General features: G+C 49.7%; 8 protein-coding genes across 14 annotated transcripts; 4 read left to right on the top strand and 4 right to left on the bottom strand.

Annotated features, from left to right (window-relative positions):
* H257_04108 lies at positions 1 to 1137 on the top strand (the record flags this gene model as incomplete). Of its 2 annotated transcripts, XM_009828490.1 has the most annotated exons (7): positions 1 to 144; positions 202 to 267; positions 323 to 376; positions 461 to 530; positions 586 to 750; positions 810 to 928; positions 984 to 1137. In XM_009828490.1, the coding sequence occupies 7 exons, from the start codon at positions 1 to 3 to the stop codon at positions 1020 to 1022; spliced, it is 657 nt and encodes a 218-aa protein (XP_009826792.1). In that variant the 3' UTR covers positions 1023 to 1137. The 2 variants fall into 2 exon arrangements, with proteins under 2 accessions (XP_009826792.1, XP_009826793.1); XM_009828491.1 differs by having other exon boundaries at positions 586 to 928.
* Positions 1138 to 1536: 399 nt separating this feature from the next.
* Positions 1537 to 2926, bottom strand: H257_04109. 2 transcript variants are annotated; one of them, XM_009828492.1, is made up of 3 exons: positions 2323 to 2926; positions 2090 to 2263; positions 1537 to 2004 (listed from the first exon to the last, which is right to left on the bottom strand). In XM_009828492.1, the coding sequence occupies exons 1-3, from the start codon at positions 2896 to 2898 to the stop codon at positions 1747 to 1749; spliced, it is 1008 nt and encodes a 335-aa protein (XP_009826794.1). In that variant the 5' UTR covers positions 2899 to 2926; the 3' UTR covers positions 1537 to 1746. The 2 variants fall into 2 exon arrangements, with proteins under 2 accessions (XP_009826794.1, XP_009826795.1); XM_009828493.1 differs by lacking the exon at positions 1537 to 2004 and having other exon boundaries at positions 2005 to 2263.
* Positions 2927 to 3137: 211 nt separating this feature from the next.
* On the bottom strand, positions 3138 to 3879 carry H257_04110 (hypothetical protein; the record flags this gene model as incomplete). The annotated part of the gene is made up of 2 exons (XM_009828494.1): positions 3138 to 3274; positions 3657 to 3879. 2 exons carry the CDS (start codon positions 3877 to 3879, stop codon positions 3138 to 3140), a joined length of 360 nt encoding a protein of 119 aa, XP_009826796.1.
* Positions 3880 to 4647: 768 nt separating this feature from the next.
* Positions 4648 to 6194, bottom strand: H257_04111 (hypothetical protein). The gene is made up of 4 exons (XM_009828495.1): positions 5615 to 6194; positions 5376 to 5556; positions 5110 to 5305; positions 4648 to 5054 (listed from the first exon to the last, which is right to left on the bottom strand). Exons 1-4 carry the CDS (start codon positions 6151 to 6153, stop codon positions 4831 to 4833), a joined length of 1140 nt encoding a protein of 379 aa, XP_009826797.1. The 5' UTR covers positions 6154 to 6194; the 3' UTR covers positions 4648 to 4830.
* A 583-nt stretch (positions 6195 to 6777) lies between these two features.
* Positions 6778 to 7481, top strand: H257_04112 (hypothetical protein). The gene is made up of 3 exons (XM_009828496.1): positions 6778 to 7020; positions 7083 to 7140; positions 7199 to 7481. Exons 1-3 carry the CDS (start codon positions 6826 to 6828, stop codon positions 7249 to 7251), a joined length of 306 nt encoding a protein of 101 aa, XP_009826798.1. The 5' UTR covers positions 6778 to 6825; the 3' UTR covers positions 7252 to 7481.
* Positions 7190 to 9745, bottom strand: H257_04113 (hypothetical protein). The gene is made up of 7 exons (XM_009828497.1): positions 9119 to 9745; positions 8643 to 9073; positions 8495 to 8587; positions 7806 to 7940; positions 7655 to 7732; positions 7478 to 7606; positions 7190 to 7427 (listed from the first exon to the last, which is right to left on the bottom strand). Exons 1-7 carry the CDS (start codon positions 9711 to 9713, stop codon positions 7308 to 7310), a joined length of 1581 nt encoding a protein of 526 aa, XP_009826799.1. The 5' UTR covers positions 9714 to 9745; the 3' UTR covers positions 7190 to 7307.
* A 218-nt stretch (positions 9746 to 9963) lies between these two features.
* Positions 9964 to 11023, top strand: H257_04114 (hypothetical protein). The gene has a single exon (XM_009828498.1). It carries the CDS (start codon positions 9992 to 9994, stop codon positions 10559 to 10561), a length of 570 nt encoding a protein of 189 aa, XP_009826800.1. The 5' UTR covers positions 9964 to 9991; the 3' UTR covers positions 10562 to 11023.
* A 336-nt stretch (positions 11024 to 11359) lies between these two features.
* Positions 11360 to 13225, top strand: H257_04115 (hypothetical protein). Of its 5 annotated transcripts, none has more exons than XM_009828499.1 (5): positions 11360 to 11938; positions 11985 to 12112; positions 12166 to 12449; positions 12523 to 12647; positions 12962 to 13225. In XM_009828499.1, exons 1-5 carry the CDS (start codon positions 11389 to 11391, stop codon positions 13195 to 13197), a joined length of 1323 nt encoding a protein of 440 aa, XP_009826801.1. In that variant the 5' UTR covers positions 11360 to 11388; the 3' UTR covers positions 13198 to 13225. The 5 variants fall into 5 exon arrangements, with proteins under 5 accessions (XP_009826801.1, XP_009826805.1, XP_009826802.1 ...); XM_009828503.1 differs by having other exon boundaries at positions 12166 to 12293; XM_009828500.1 differs by having other exon boundaries at positions 12523 to 13225.
* Positions 13226 to 14165: the final 940 nt, after the last annotated feature.

A 14165-nucleotide genomic window follows, 5' to 3' on the forward strand; every position in this document is an offset into this window, starting at 1 on the left:
ATGGTGGCACAACGACACTTTCGCAACATGCAATTCCATCAACGACCAGACTTGAACGGCGCCGGCAACTCGTTTGACCTGCATGCGCAGAAGAAGAGCCCAGCGCCAGTCCAGCTCATCCTTCCCAATGAACAAGTGCTTCTGGTGATGAAGAACGATGAAACGAGGGAGGCACGTGACGGTTGCGTTGATGATCCGTAGGGATTTCCACCAGACAACACCAGTCTGTCCACACCGCCGCCAAATAATTCGACCTCGGCCGTAAAGGTAACCGTCTGTACGTCCGTCCTGTCGCTTAAAGCCCTCATTTCTCGCTCCGTAGGCTGTGTTCATGACAAACCCCATGCGAAAACACCCTCAAGTGATTGAGTTTCAGGTACGACTCTCATGGGAAATCCCATTTTAGTTCACACAGGACAGTTCTACATGTCAGCTGTGACATATATATACGCACATGTAGGTGGCATTTTCAGTCGTCGCGGCCGTCAACTTGATGTTCACGCTGTCGTTTCTGTCTCCATCGGAGAACAGTACAGCCACTACCATATCCAAAACCCATTCCATGTGTGCTTCCTTTCTTCGTAGCACGTGCATGGTTCAACACGAGTCCATACTCCTTGACCGAGCCTCGCACCAGCATTGACGAGGCCATGCCAATGCTCATGATCGCATCGATATGCATGTCGCTCGTTGCTGGCGTCGTGAGTGTGTGGCGAAAGGCGCCGCTTCCCCTGCGACTGTTTGTCCTATGTACGACGACCACCCACCCAACCAAATGTTATGTTCATCACATGTATGACGAGTATTAGACACAAGTGTCCAAGACTTGGCGCTGTTGTCGACATGCGTGACGTCATACGTTGTGCTCCTTCGCCTTCCGCTGGATGTGGCGCTAGTCTTCGTCGCCCATCGGCTCCGCGCTGCCTTGGTACGTCATGGCACTCCTGCATTGAACGAACTTTAATGTCAGGCATGGTGTACAGGTGTGTCGGTGGTTTGTTGCGTGCGATAAAATACGATAGCTGGCTGGTTGGTGGTGCTGCTGCTGGTCCTTTCAAATAGAATATAAAAAAACACCAGTCGTTTGAATCGCCAAAGTATTAATACAATGTAGTACGTACTACATATGAACCAGAGACTATAAACATATTTTTGTGATTACTACAATTATTATATTACTACTATTATTACGTACTATTTTAATAGTACGTAATACTTCGAAGTAATCGATTAGTATTAAAATACTAATCGATTGGAAAGGTTTACCGGTTACGTACATTTATTATTATATAATACAGGTATTTCCATAATTGCTGTACTATTAATAGTACCACATATCTCCACCTAAACCTGTATGTGAAATCAGTTATAGGTGTACAGCATTACTACAGTATAAGTACTTTGTACTACGTACTATAAGTATATGATAGCACAGTGAAAATTGAGCATCATTCCTGATCGATTTTTGACCATAACTTCTAAGATATTCTAATCAGGACTCTCTAAGCACTAAAATCGGATTTCTAGTGACATTCTCTTCCTGGAAGTATATTAATACCCATTGTCAAGGCAATAACCAATTTTGACTGAGATACAGTTGTTCAAGGCTCAACAAAGTGAAACTTATCAATTATTTCCAATCGGAGGTACATGATTACTGTATACAATGTCGGGGGGGTGTTTAGTTTTGCAATACTCGTATATAGACTGTTATGGTATATTGATTGTGGCGTTGTTGATTTTGGTTCAACCGAAAATATAATTCATCACCAAGTAAAACCCAATCGCGTACACAAACTTGGGCACGGCAAACCCGCCGGCGTTGTTGATGGCAGGCGACGGTTGAATGAGTTCGGCTTCTTCGGCGGTGGGTTGTTGGCCAACGCCGCCATCGGGGGGGGCACCAACCACGGACGGATGCTGCTTTTGCGTCTTGGGGCGGCGGGGCGGGTGCCCGAGTCCTTGCAATTCCGCGTTGAGTTGTCGCATGCCCATGAGAATCATCTGAAATCAACGTCAAGTTCCCATCGTGTTATCCTCAAAGTCGGGGGTAAAGGAAAATGAGGTATGGGCTAGAAGTAGTACCTACCTTGTTGCTCTTGAGCAGCTCGATGCTCAAGTCGTAGTTCTCCTGGACGAGATTGCGCACGTAAAAAGCCCCCATCGACCGACAGCCATTCATAAACGGTGGGTACAACAAGTGCATGAACTGCACTAGCTCGTACACGGTGATCTGCGGAAAGAACGCCTTGGACAGTCCGACCTAGTCGACGGATTGAAGCAAGGACGACGTGTCACAATGACATATATCCGACCACCAACCTTGGCCAACGTAATGTTGATTTCGGCCACGAGCATCAACAAACAGCCAGAGTACGCCCACGCACGGACGTCGGGGGCGTCGCCCAAAGTCAACACGTACGTCAAGATGGCCCACACGACGTAGTACGACAGAAGGGACGTGATCTGACCCAAGTCGGACGATGATTGCGCTTTGCCCTCCTCCTTGAGCGCGTCGTCCTCGCCATAAAAGTCGTACACGTCGCGCTTTGTGGAATCACTCAACACGTCGTACGCCAAGCGCAGCCGCTTGAACTCGTCCGCGGCATTCGGCGACGGGTTCTTGTCGGGATGCAGTTCCACAGACCGAGATCGGTACGCTTTCTTGATCTCGGAAAATGGAGTGTCGCGGGATACCCCCATGACGACGTAGAAATTTGGCGGGTTGTTGGCGACTTCGTACCCGATCGAGACGCTTGCGATGGCGATGAGGAAGCCGATCGAGTATAAGATCGCGACGGACTTGGAAAAGCGACCGGGTGCGCGGATCCAATTCAGACCAGGGTTTACCACCGTCGTGTGGACGAGCATCGTCGACACGAACTGTCCATGACCCATGATGAATGTGCCGCCGCAGAAAGGGGAGTGTCCTACTTTGTGTAGCGTTCGGATTGGTCATAAAGATAAACTCATTTGATTCGCTTAAAATAATTGTGTATTGAATTTTGATTCGTCAGATCATTTGAATGTTTGATTGGTCAGATTTCTCCCGTACTACACACGGATTGGCTGGACGCACACACCGTTTTGATTGGATATTGAATTTCTCGGTACCTTCAACTTCAACTGCGTGGCTTCTACTTCAAGTTGACGTCAGACCTGGCTGTCGCGTCACATTCTGACGTTTCTTGGTGCTGCGGCGGCATTGTTGCGGCAATGTGGACGCACGATGATGCATGTGTTGAAGCACTCGGAAGCGCAACATGGGGGTCGGCTACAAGCTAACTTCCACGTGAAGTCAACCAAGGGGATAATATGCAGGGCCGCGGTAGGGCAGAGTCCTGTACAACGGTGGTACGAGTAATTCTCTAGGAATGAGTCATCAACTTTTTGAATGCGCAATATGAACTGGCTGCATTCCAGTACAACTCAAGCGCCGGACGACCATGGCCTTTGACTGCTAGAGAACGTACGAAAGACTTGTGATACATGAACTACTGTAGTACGTCGGATTAGGTTAATACATCAAGCAACCGTCGGTCTTGTCGGGACGTAAACAGGGCAAGGATGGGCGGCGGCAAATACATAATGGCGTCACTGGAGTCGTGGCTGGTGTATCGGTGGTTCCTACACGTGGGAGTTCCGTCGCATCACACTTTGAATCTGTGCAATGTATTCCTGGCACTGGTTTGGCAAGTCGTGTTTGGCCGAACGCTTCAGCAACAAGAGGCATTCCGATTTGCTCACCGAGTCGTTGAGGGACGGATATGACTTGGGGTCAACTGTGTCGTTTGGAGGGAGGGTGAACGTTGGTGTGGGCATGGGGATCGCGTCTGGCGAGGAGAAGCGTCGGGAGATGGCTTGGAATACCGATGTCATTGCCGAGAGTCGTGGGGAGGTACTGTAGTGCCGTGGGTGAGGGCTGCTTTACGTGCTTTTGGATTATGTTTCAGGTACGTCGGGTTTGCGGTTTCACAAAAAGAACCGACGATAGAAACATGGCATATGATTGGTAGAGTTTACCCTTGAATGGATCGGATTGGATATAAGATCTATACGTTGTTCTGATTGGTTGGATGTTTGAATCTGTGGACCATAAGGCACCCAGTCAGGACTCAATTTTGTGATTTTATATGCACTTCTATACAAGAAGTGGGTAATAGTTCTATATCGAAGCATGATGTCGAACATTCACGAAGGAAGCATAATAGTGTTCAATGACGTTTTGTCGAAAGGTCTAGAAAATGTGCATTATCACATTGCACATTTGCTTATGGTTGCATCTGAGATCGCACGGGATGCTGGAGAGTCATGCAACGATCTCATCCGCGTAACGTTAGCCTTGATTTTAATCAAGGCTAGGGTTATGAGATCGTGGTCCACATAGCATGCGTTTCGATACATACACGAACCTCAAGGCTTGACAGCCAAGTACTGATATCGACACACTGGACTGCGTTGAAGAATCATGGTGGAATATAACCACGTTGAGCTTGATATCCCAGTGCCATGACTGGGTCTAAGAGCATTCCCACCGGCGCGACTGTAAACTCTATTTTAAAGTTCTATCCGGATTATTTACAGTTTTGACAACCCCACCGGGCGACTGTAAAATACAGGAAACTGTATAATTTTACCGCGAGACTGCAAATCGGTCAGATTTACAGTCGCGACTGTAAAATACAGTTTTGACGAATTAGCCAATAACATGCTATCAATGGATAATTTTGTCCAATCATCGGTATCACGTACTGGTGGGGATGCCCTAACTAACGTTAGGTTAGATTACCATTCTCTCCAATGGCGTCGTCAAATTTACAACGCTTCATGTTAAGGCATCCACAGCACGGCGTGCAAAGCCACCTTGGCGGAGCGCGCAAGCAACTCGCTGTCGTCGTCGGTCAAAGCGAGCATGATTTTCTCCATTTGAGGCGTTCGCAATTGGTGTCTCGCGGGCGGGTACGACGCAATGCACGCAATGAGTTTGAGTACGTTCAACTGAATGCCAAACGTTTGTCGATAGAGCAGTTGCAATAGCCCAGGAATGGCCCCTCCTACCCCATATCCACACAACAGTGTTGACACATTGAGAAGTGTGCACATGCAAACCTTCTTGAAATTCCCGCTTGGCGTCGTCGTGGATCGTCAGGACCATCAGCGCCCCTGCGCTCGCAATACACACAGACGCGTCCTTGTCCATGAGGACTTTGCACAGCCGCTTCACGACGCCGTGCGTCATGGCGCGCTCCCTCCCCCGATCCAAGTACATCATGGCGCCAATTAAGTGCAACGCCGCCACTTGAATCTACATCACCCCATTCTGGGTTAGCAAAAATCACAGCAACTACTTGAGCAAACTATCGGCGCTACGATACCGTCTTGGACTTGGAAAACACAAACCGAGACACCATTTCGACGCCCCCAGCTTCGACAATGCGCAAGACCGTGCCGGACATGGCGTCGTTTACGAATGCTTTGAGGAGGCGCAGGGTGCGCAACGCGACGGCGTCGGACAGCGGCTCTTGCTTGAGTTTGTCCAAGATAATTGGCACATAACTACGCAAACAATTTATGTGTGTGGTGTCTTCGTTCGATATTCAAGTGCAGTACCTACCTGTTTTGGGTCATTTCTTGTGCGCCTGCGAGGATGGTGCTGACATGCAGCGCCGTGTCGAGCAAGTTCTGGACGACCACTTCGTCAGTGCGAGCAAACGCCTTCATGATCTTGCGCATGGTGCGCTTTGCAATGAGCGCCGCGCGGCCATTCGCGTGACTGGCAATCAAATGCAGGCACGCGGCAGCCAATTGCTGGATTTCCGCGTTGCCGTGGTAAAGCAGCTTGGACAGGGGGTCCAAAATGCTGTGGTTTTCGTCGAGGCAAGCCACCACATCCCGAGGGTTGTTAAGAACCCCCGTGAGACATTTCAACGTGTGAACCAAGACACCAACGTCGTCGTCACTCAGCAGTCGCACCAAGCGCGGACACTTGCCCACTCCAAACGCTTCCACGACCGCATTGTCGGCGATCGGGTGCGGATTCGCTTTCGCCTCGGATCCAGCTAAGTGGACATACGACGACGTGTGGTACAGGCTTGACCCAGAGCATCTCAAATGGTTGATCTTGGCCAACGCCGCCTCTTTCGTCGTCGGCATTTGTACGTAACCGACAATGAAACCGATCCTGCTGGTTGAGCTCGCAACCGTAATTGCTTTGCATGTTGTATTTGGTTTAAAAAATTCATTTCTAACGTTAGTAGTCCAACTGCGTTTGCGATACATTAAAGGACAACCAAACCTTACAGTTAAGTGCCTGTGGAGTCACTTCAGTACCAAATCTGCGTAAGGGGTAGGAATAGGAGATGCATGGGAGTAAGGCAGATAGGAGATAGAAGGAGGAATATGGGAGGGGTTGGAGGTGGCGCACGCGCACACCTCCGCTGGCAAAAATTGCACTGTGGAAATACCCGAAGGTACTCCTGAGCCCTTACAGCACCGGAGTGCGTGAAGGCCTGCTCCGGCTCATGTCAACCGCCTTGTTGATCACGGTCGAGCACCAGTCAGGTAAGTATGATCTATAAAAGAAAAACCAGATCTAACTAGCTACATTGCAAACTCCCACATGTACAAGTGTTGTCCATTCCCGTATATGATTGGCTAGTGAACCATACTGCCATTTGATTGGACATTGTGAAACTCAATTTGTTACTAGGATTTTTAATACTAGTTTGCATTTGAGTCTGTGCATTTCGGATAATTCCATCTCGTATACGTACGTTGTTTGGATTCGCACGAAAGGTCACCACCACTTGGAGAACGAACGGCACGATGTCGGAGGTGGAAGAGACGTTGGAGCGGATCAAGAACCACAAGGGAGTGGAAGGCTATGTGATTGCAGACAAGAATGGATCGGTGCTGCGTCGTCACCCGCACATGGACCCTGCGAATGCGGAGCGATACTCGACGTACATGAAGGAACTCACTACGAAAGCTCGAGGTGTTGTTCGCGATTTGAACCCCAAGGTACGGCACTCCAAAACCGATGAATCGCACGCCTCACCATGTACGTACGCACCATGGCGTAGAACGACTTGCAATATCTTCGCATACGACTGAAGAAATTTGAGATTCTTGTCGCTCACGGTACGACACCAGGTCTCCATGCACGTCCTTGTTGAACCAATATGTTGTGTGTGTGTAGAACGAGAATTTCTCGTGATTGTCATTCAAAAATGGTCGCCTGCTTCCAATTGAGGAATTCCTTCCCAGGCAGCAACCAGTAAATGTAACATACGTAGTTTCATCATGGTTCACGTTGCGGCCTTGTCCAATTCGAGGGCACGCTGCCACGCGGCCAACGTGACAACCGATTGGCCCAAACTAAGTGCGACTAAACGAGCAACCCGTACTAAACGATGTAGATCGTCCGCCTACAACGTTGGGCATGAGCTATCGTTGCTTATCATAGCTTGATTCTTACCCCGATGGCTTTGTCGGCTTTGCGCGCTTCGACATACCAGTGCTCGGCAGTTTGAGCCCCGTCGTTGCCCAATTCGACATCCAGTGTACGAAAGACAGCGATGTACAGTCGAAAGCATTGTAAAAGGGCCTACCAAGGTAGAGGTCACAAGATGGATGAATCACCACGACCAAGTACCTCGGGGGGAGTAGTTGTGGATGCCGTTCCCGTTGTTGTTGCCTGTCGAACCACATTCACAGCCGAGGGAAGGATCGACTAGAGAAGGATCACATGAATACGATAGATAGACATTGCACAACTCAAGTGAGAAGGTCATACATATCCTCACCTTGGACGTCGACATGGAAATGAACTTCACGTCCTGGTGAAATACCGTGTGGTAGAATTGAAAGTCGTACGTTAGGGTTTGAGTTTCAACCAATCCCACGAGCGCGTGAATGTTGCGCGTGCCTTGGTCGTTCAGCTACAAGTTGATTCTGAATGAACGTACATACATACCAAACTTGCAAATATGGACGATTCGAAATTAGAGTATGGTGCTCAATCCACTAATGTACAGCACCAAATCGGCAGACAATCCATCGACCAATCAAAACCCAGAACACGAATCAAGTAGCCAATCAAATCCACTCTTCGATCGAATTAGTGTGTGATTAAATTAGTGTGACACTGGACGATCTATAATTAGTGTGACACTGGACGATCTTTACAAAAGTCAGGACAAAGAATCGATATAGATTTGGTACAGTAACGATAATCAGCCCAAAATGGTAAAAGGACAATGTGTACAGCACCAAATCGGCAGACAATCGATCGACCAATCAAAACCCAGAACACGAATCAAGTAGCCAATCAAATCCGCTCATCGACCAATGCAATATTGAATTCGTGTGTGACTTCAATTAGTATGACACTGCACGATCTTTACATACAAAAGTCAATACAAAGAATCGATCGATGGAGTTGGCGAATCAGCACAAAAGTCCAAATATTGGGTAAAACGACAATCATACATACTGTGCCAGTCGTCATCTTGGATTCGTCCACGACCACAGCCGCTCCGTCCGGAAGTTGCAGCAGACCCGGGTGTAAATAGTCGATCGTGTAGTCCTAACAAAGCACTCAAATATGAGAATCACAACGTCAAGCGTTCATTCTGGCATACCTTTCGTGGACAAAACGACGTGGTGCAGAGTGATTCAATCGACAGGTTCAACGACGTGGCCATCGGAACGATGCGACGAATTGCCTCGAGTAACTTGCCACAGCTTGACCCAACGGCATCGGGGGTTGCCTTGGGAAACACCAAGTTCACTGCAAAGTGACCGAACGGGGTGGCCACTTGGGATCGCTGGTACACGCGCGACAGCAGACAAAGGGCAACAAACTCAGCCGACAAGGAGTCATGTTGAAGGGACGAGGCGAGGTACGCAATGAGCTGCTCACGGATTTCTTCAACCGTGCAAGGATATCCCAAGTGTTTCCACTGCTCCAGGCACCATTCGATCCGCCGACCGTTGCTCTCTTTTCCTGGATACGATTCATACGTGCCAACATGGTTCAAAACGTCGCAAGCATAATCACGTTCCGTGGCATCTAGGCAAAACAGTCAATCACTGGTCGCCCAAAATTCTGGCATACCTTTTGCATGCAACGTAGGAATGAACTCCAAGAGCTTGGCAGTGTTCCTGGAGCTCGTTGCATCTTCACCTTGCCATTCCATGTCCAAGTCGTCGAGGGCTTGGGGAGTTAGATCCAACTCGCCCACAAATTCGTACACGTGGTTCACTTTGTATTGGATGCCTTGATACGCACGCACGATGACTTGAAATGATGGACGAGTAATGGAGATGGTGCTTTCGTCTTTCTTGTCAATGGCGGAAGGGCGATGTCGATCGCTCTTCGAGCAGGCGGCCTCGTCATCGTCGTCGTCCGACGTACTTCTCTTCGTCTTGCCAAGAACGCTTGATCCCGTACTTCTTCCCGCTCGTTGTATACCTGACGGAAATTTGGATTGCAGGGCGGCTTGCTTTTCTTGCAACCACGGTGCTCGTCCCGGAATCACCTCGCAGCGATGGGGAGTTGTCTCAATGTACGCCGAGTCGTCCGTCGGGTCCACCATCAATTGCGGCTGCCCAACGTCGCGAACTAAGCCAATCCATCGCACTTGACTTCCATGAGGTATCTTGCCTGCGTCCAGCAGAGCTTGCGTCAAGAAGACAGGGTGCGCCGCCATGCTGGTGGGGACGGCGTCCAAGAAATGCCAAGTTGCGCGCCAAAATGCGCCGACATTTAGGCGTTTTGTATGCGTATACTAAAACCAAGCTTAATCCCACGTCGCGGCATCAAAGGTTTTGGCCAATCAGAAAGAATTACCGTTAAGATTTTGCGATCTTATCCGGTTTTGGAGCGACGAGAAAGATATCCGGATACTGTGGGTGGTGTGCAGCAGCGGTTGAGGGGGGGAGCATTCGATGTTTTTTTCACTTTCGAAAGAACCAGCCCTACCACACAATGCCCGGAAGCCGTAGCAACTCTCCTCGCCGCGACGATAGCCCCCGCCGCAACGACCGCAGCCGCAGCCGTAGCCCAGACCGTGACCAAGGTAACTCCAAGCGCAAGGTTGGTACCGCTGCCCGCTGGAACGAAAAGGGATTCGGATTCATTAAGCCCGATGATGGTGCCGAAGACGTGTTTTGCCACTTTTCGTCCATCAAGGACGGCAACTGCCTCCGAGAAGGGGATAAGGTCGAGTTTGAAGTGCGATTCGACGAACAAAAGGGAAAGAACCGCGCCGAAGATGTGACCGGTGGTGTGTACGAAGAACGCCGCCCCCGCGATACCCGCAGTGCCGGCGAATGCTACGACTTCAAGCAAGGCCGATGCCATCGTGGTGACTCGTGCAAGTTCTCGCACGGTGGAGGTGACCGCTACGACGACCGCTACGATGACCGCCGTGGTGGCGACCGATACGATGACCGCCGTGGGGGTGACCGTTACGATGACCGTCGTGGTGGAGACCGCTACGACGACCGCCGGGGTGGTGGCCGCGACTACGATCGCCGCAGCCGTGAACGGTACTAAATTGACATGCACTACTAGGTTCTCGAAGAAGGGAACCCTGTAGTGCGTGACAATTGAGCCATTCGATGATACTAAACTACCGTGTGGGATAACTTGAAAATCGCATAAACAACCGTGGCCCACCGTCGGCGCAGTATCTTGCCTTGTTTCGTATGTGTCCCCTGAGGTTCCCTCGGTGCTGTTCCCTCGCTCTACATCCGCTGCATGACGTGTATGATCAGGATTACAGGTAAAGTACCTTCCCTTGATTTCACGTGTTGTAGAGAGCTGCAGATATGCGTTGACACGCGTGTGGGGTGGAATGGAGCTGTGATGCCATGTCATGTTGTGTCGAACCACGGTAAGATAAGAAATGAATGTGTCAGATATTTTGGAGGTAGAAGGAGCTGCCGTCGGATAGATTTATCTGACGTGAGCTCCCTCGACCAATGTTAACGATGAATATACTTCATATGCTATGCATTGTAAAGTGATCATCGCACTGCCAGTACGAAGGCTGTAGTATCATCGTGGATTGATCATTCGCTCCACTCGTAAGGACGTGAGGCTGCCGACGTAGCTAGCTGCTCACACTTGACGGACTGTACGTCGATGGACAGTGATAACCGCCCATGCAGTTGAGCTTTGTTCCAACTAAGTTACCCTGAGTTCATGTGTGCGCGCTGCGTGTCTGTCTGGCCGCCGCAGCTCGCATCTTCATTTGGGGGGCTTGAATACGTATCCAACGTTGAAGCATTTGGAGCCTCTCGTCGACTGTGGGGCTTTTTTATTGGACAAAAGTGTACAAAATAATAGCCAATAAGCACGAGGTATTTTCTGCATTCGTCATGTCGACGAGCAAAGTGGCGGCGGTGGTGTGTGCTGGCGCGGCGCTGAGGGTGGGTCTGTTTGCATGTGGACTGGATGCCTTTGCCCAGAACCGACTTGAGTATGTTACGCCACTGAACTCTTTGCTGAGGCTCCAAGAAGGCCACTTTCTCTACAAAGCGGGGGTGAATCCATACGCAGGGGACACGTTCCACCAACCGCCGTTGGTGCTTGCGGTCTACACGTTGCTTGACGCGCTGACGGTGTTCCACATCTCGTTGCGCACATGTTTGATCGGATGGACCATCTTCATGGACGTTGTGATTGCGTTGGGGTTTGCCTCAATGTGCCGTGCGTTCCTGTCGAGCCAAGGGGAGCAGCAATGCGAGCGCAGCAAGATCTGGCTCAACCATCCGCCAGTGTCGTCCCTGCTTGCGCCCGAGATGCTGCCAGCCACGACGGCAGCCATGTTCTTGTTCAATCCGTACTCGGTCATTTCGTCGTTGGCGCTGTCGACTAGCCTGGTGACTTATGCTTCGATCGTGTGGAGTTTCTCGTTCGCCGTACAAGGTATGCTTTCCTAGTGAAATGCATTGCCATCATGGGGGGGCGTTAGGCTTGCTTGTCCACGCCATCGTTCTCCTTGCGCTGGCCACGTACTTGAGCGTGTACCCCGTTGTGCTGGTCGTGCCCGTGCTGCTCATGATACATCAAGCAAGATCGGCAGCTTCGTTTTCCACGCCTGTACGTGGTCTTTTCTGATGCCTTTTTGGTCGTCGTCTCTCATACGTTCTCAGGACCAACCGACGCGTGTGCCGCTGCCACGTGTCTTGCTTTCCATTGGCTTGTTTCTCACCAGCGTCGGGGGATTTGTCGGCGTGTCGTTCGTGTATATGGGTCGCACTTGGGACTTTCTTAGGGCCACGTACGTGTGGATGCACGAGTACCCAGACTTGACGCCCAATATTGGCATCTTTTGGTACTTCTTCATGGAACTGTTTGACCGATTTCAATCGTACTTTTTGGTGCTGCTGCACCTACACCCGTACTTGTACGTGTTGCCGCTGTTCATTCGCCTTCGGTACGACATCTAGACTGCTGCTACTGCTACTGCTCCGTCGTCTTCTTCTTATTGACTTGTTCTATCTATCTAGCGCTCGACCGTTGGCATTTGCATGTGTGCTGCTCGCCCTCGTGTCCATCTTTCAGCCGTACCCGTCGTTGGGGGACATTGGGTTTGCCCTCCCGTGCTTTCTACTCCACCCGAGTTCGATCATCGGTATTGTGAAGTTCTGATTGGTTGAAAATCTACTTGTCCATTCTGTAAGAGCCAATCAAATCCACTTAAAAAATTGGAGTAGCCAATAGCATCGATTATTCGTGCTGTACCGAATATCCACAATATTGTGTAGGATTATTTCTTTCAATCATGTCATTGAAATCGGCTGGTCTTATTCTACGTCAATGTTGTATGTGTTGGCATCATCTACATATTTTGAAGCAGCAGCAGCAGCATGCATGGTTCATTTACACGTTTGGTGAAACGAAAGTTTAGTGTCGGGAAACATGCGTATCTATCTCATATACATGCAGGCATGCCGACCAAGTTTGTGCTCGCGGCGGGCCTCGGCGTCGCCACGGTGCTGCTGCCCGTGATGGGCTTTCTGTGGCTTTACCCTGGTTCTGGCAACGCCAACTTTTTCTACAACCAAACGCTCGTGTTTCAGTACTTCTACCTGCGCGGGATTGGGCAGTTCTTGGCCGCGACCTTGCGCCGTGACAAGCAACTCGACGAACATGTCAAGCTGAACCGACCCAAATTAACCTAACAAGCGAAAACACATCATTTTGTCGAAATCTTGTCAAATTCATGCGAAAACTACTCGTAAGCGAATCGAATGTCTTTCGAGTGTGTGAACCGCCCAAGCCAATCAAATCACGTTGTTCTGTCGAATTTCTGCCAATCCAAACGTTGAAGTCTCCGCATTGGGCAAAATTACAAATATACTAATACTACGTAGTATAAGACGAAATTAGGTCTGAAAAGGTGCCCCAATTTTGCTCCAAAAAATCGATCCTTTTTGATTGGCTCAACTAGATTGTGAATATTCGCTAGAAACTTCCAAAATTCGCGAATCAATCTTGAATCACGCTGGAGTTTTGATTGGTTGAATATCCTTGTCCTTTCTGAGCCAATCCAATCCACTCAAAAATGGATTCGCCAATAGCGTCAATTCGTGATTCGATATGGGGTCTGGAAATTCGTATCCAATCCACAATATTGTGCTTTCGAGTGAAATTTCGTGTTGTGGTTTCTCGTTGGAATTTAAATCGATTTGATTGGCTACTTCAGATGAGCTCAAAATTATTAGCCAATCAAAACCTTCTCAATGAAATTCAACCAATCAGATCGATTGTGGATCGGTTTCGTCGGCGCGATTCGATTGCACCCCCTCCCCAAATTTGTACCAAATCGACAATATATCGATATGCTTTTTATTGTTTAACACACGTTTGATCATGTTAAAAATACCCAACGGGGTCCGATAAAAGGACGGAACCCCCCGCGGTTTATCATCCGTCGACATGCCCGTCGTCGGCCTTTTTCAACTTTTTCGGCGGCGGCAGGCTCCCCAACGCGTCTTGAAAGTCCAATTTCACCGCTGGCGTATGGATCGAGTCCAAGTCCTGGTACGACGTTGAGATCTGGCGCGGGTCCACGGGCAATGGACGGCCGTCCGACCGCGGCGGCGGCGGGCGCGCGTCGTATCGGCGCGGGTAGTTGGGGGCATTGTGG

Source organism: Aphanomyces astaci (assembly GCF_000520075.1).
Source record: "Aphanomyces astaci strain APO3 unplaced genomic scaffold supercont1.7, whole genome shotgun sequence".
Classification (NCBI taxonomy): domain Eukaryota; phylum Oomycota; class Saprolegniomycetes; order Saprolegniales; family Verrucalvaceae; genus Aphanomyces; species Aphanomyces astaci.

What these genes read in the sequence shown, in the direction of transcription:
- H257_04115 (XM_009828499.1), top strand. Translation starts at nt 11,389, where the DNA reads ATGTCGACGAGCAAAGTGGCGGCGGTGGTGTGTGCTGGCGCGGCGCTG. An exon ending in CCGCTGTTCATTCGCCTTCG is followed by an intron (nt 12,450 to 12,522) that starts GTACGACATCTA and finishes CTATCTATCTAG; the next exon opens with CGCTCGACCGTTGGCATTTG. An exon ending in CCACCCGAGTTCGATCATCG is followed by an intron (nt 12,648 to 12,961) that starts GTATTGTGAAGT and finishes ATATACATGCAG; the next exon opens with GCATGCCGACCAAGTTTGTG.
- H257_04113 (XM_009828497.1), bottom strand. Translation starts at nt 9,713, where the DNA reads ATGGCGGCGCACCCTGTCTTCTTGACGCAAGCTCTGCTGGACGCAGGC. An exon ending in TTTCCATGTCGACGTCCAAG is followed by an intron (nt 7,733 to 7,805) that starts GTGAGGATATGT and finishes ATCCTTCTCTAG; the next exon opens with TCGATCCTTCCCTCGGCTGT. An exon ending in CCACAACTACTCCCCCCGAG is followed by an intron (nt 7,607 to 7,654) that starts GTACTTGGTCGT and finishes CTACCTTGGTAG; the next exon opens with GCCCTTTTACAATGCTTTCG.
- H257_04109 (XM_009828492.1), bottom strand. Translation starts at nt 2,898, where the DNA reads ATGGGTCATGGACAGTTCGTGTCGACGATGCTCGTCCACACGACGGTG. An exon ending in TCAACATTACGTTGGCCAAG is followed by an intron (nt 2,264 to 2,322) that starts GTTGGTGGTCGG and finishes TCCGTCGACTAG; the next exon opens with GTCGGACTGTCCAAGGCGTT. An exon ending in AGCTGCTCAAGAGCAACAAG is followed by an intron (nt 2,005 to 2,089) that starts GTAGGTACTACT and finishes CGTTGATTTCAG; the next exon opens with ATGATTCTCATGGGCATGCG.
- H257_04114 (XM_009828498.1), top strand. Translation starts at nt 9,992, where the DNA reads ATGCCCGGAAGCCGTAGCAACTCTCCTCGCCGCGACGATAGCCCCCGC.
- H257_04111 (XM_009828495.1), bottom strand. Translation starts at nt 6,153, where the DNA reads ATGCCGACGACGAAAGAGGCGGCGTTGGCCAAGATCAACCATTTGAGA. An exon ending in CAAGAAATGACCCAAAACAG is followed by an intron (nt 5,557 to 5,614) that starts GTAGGTACTGCA and finishes TTGTTTGCGTAG; the next exon opens with TTATGTGCCAATTATCTTGG. An exon ending in CAAGCGGGAATTTCAAGAAG is followed by an intron (nt 5,055 to 5,109) that starts GTTTGCATGTGC and finishes GATATGGGGTAG; the next exon opens with GAGGGGCCATTCCTGGGCTA.
- H257_04112 (XM_009828496.1), top strand. Translation starts at nt 6,826, where the DNA reads ATGTCGGAGGTGGAAGAGACGTTGGAGCGGATCAAGAACCACAAGGGA. An exon ending in TTCGCGATTTGAACCCCAAG is followed by an intron (nt 7,021 to 7,082) that starts GTACGGCACTCC and finishes ACCATGGCGTAG; the next exon opens with AACGACTTGCAATATCTTCG. An exon ending in TGAGATTCTTGTCGCTCACG is followed by an intron (nt 7,141 to 7,198) that starts GTACGACACCAG and finishes GTGTGTGTGTAG; the next exon opens with AACGAGAATTTCTCGTGATT.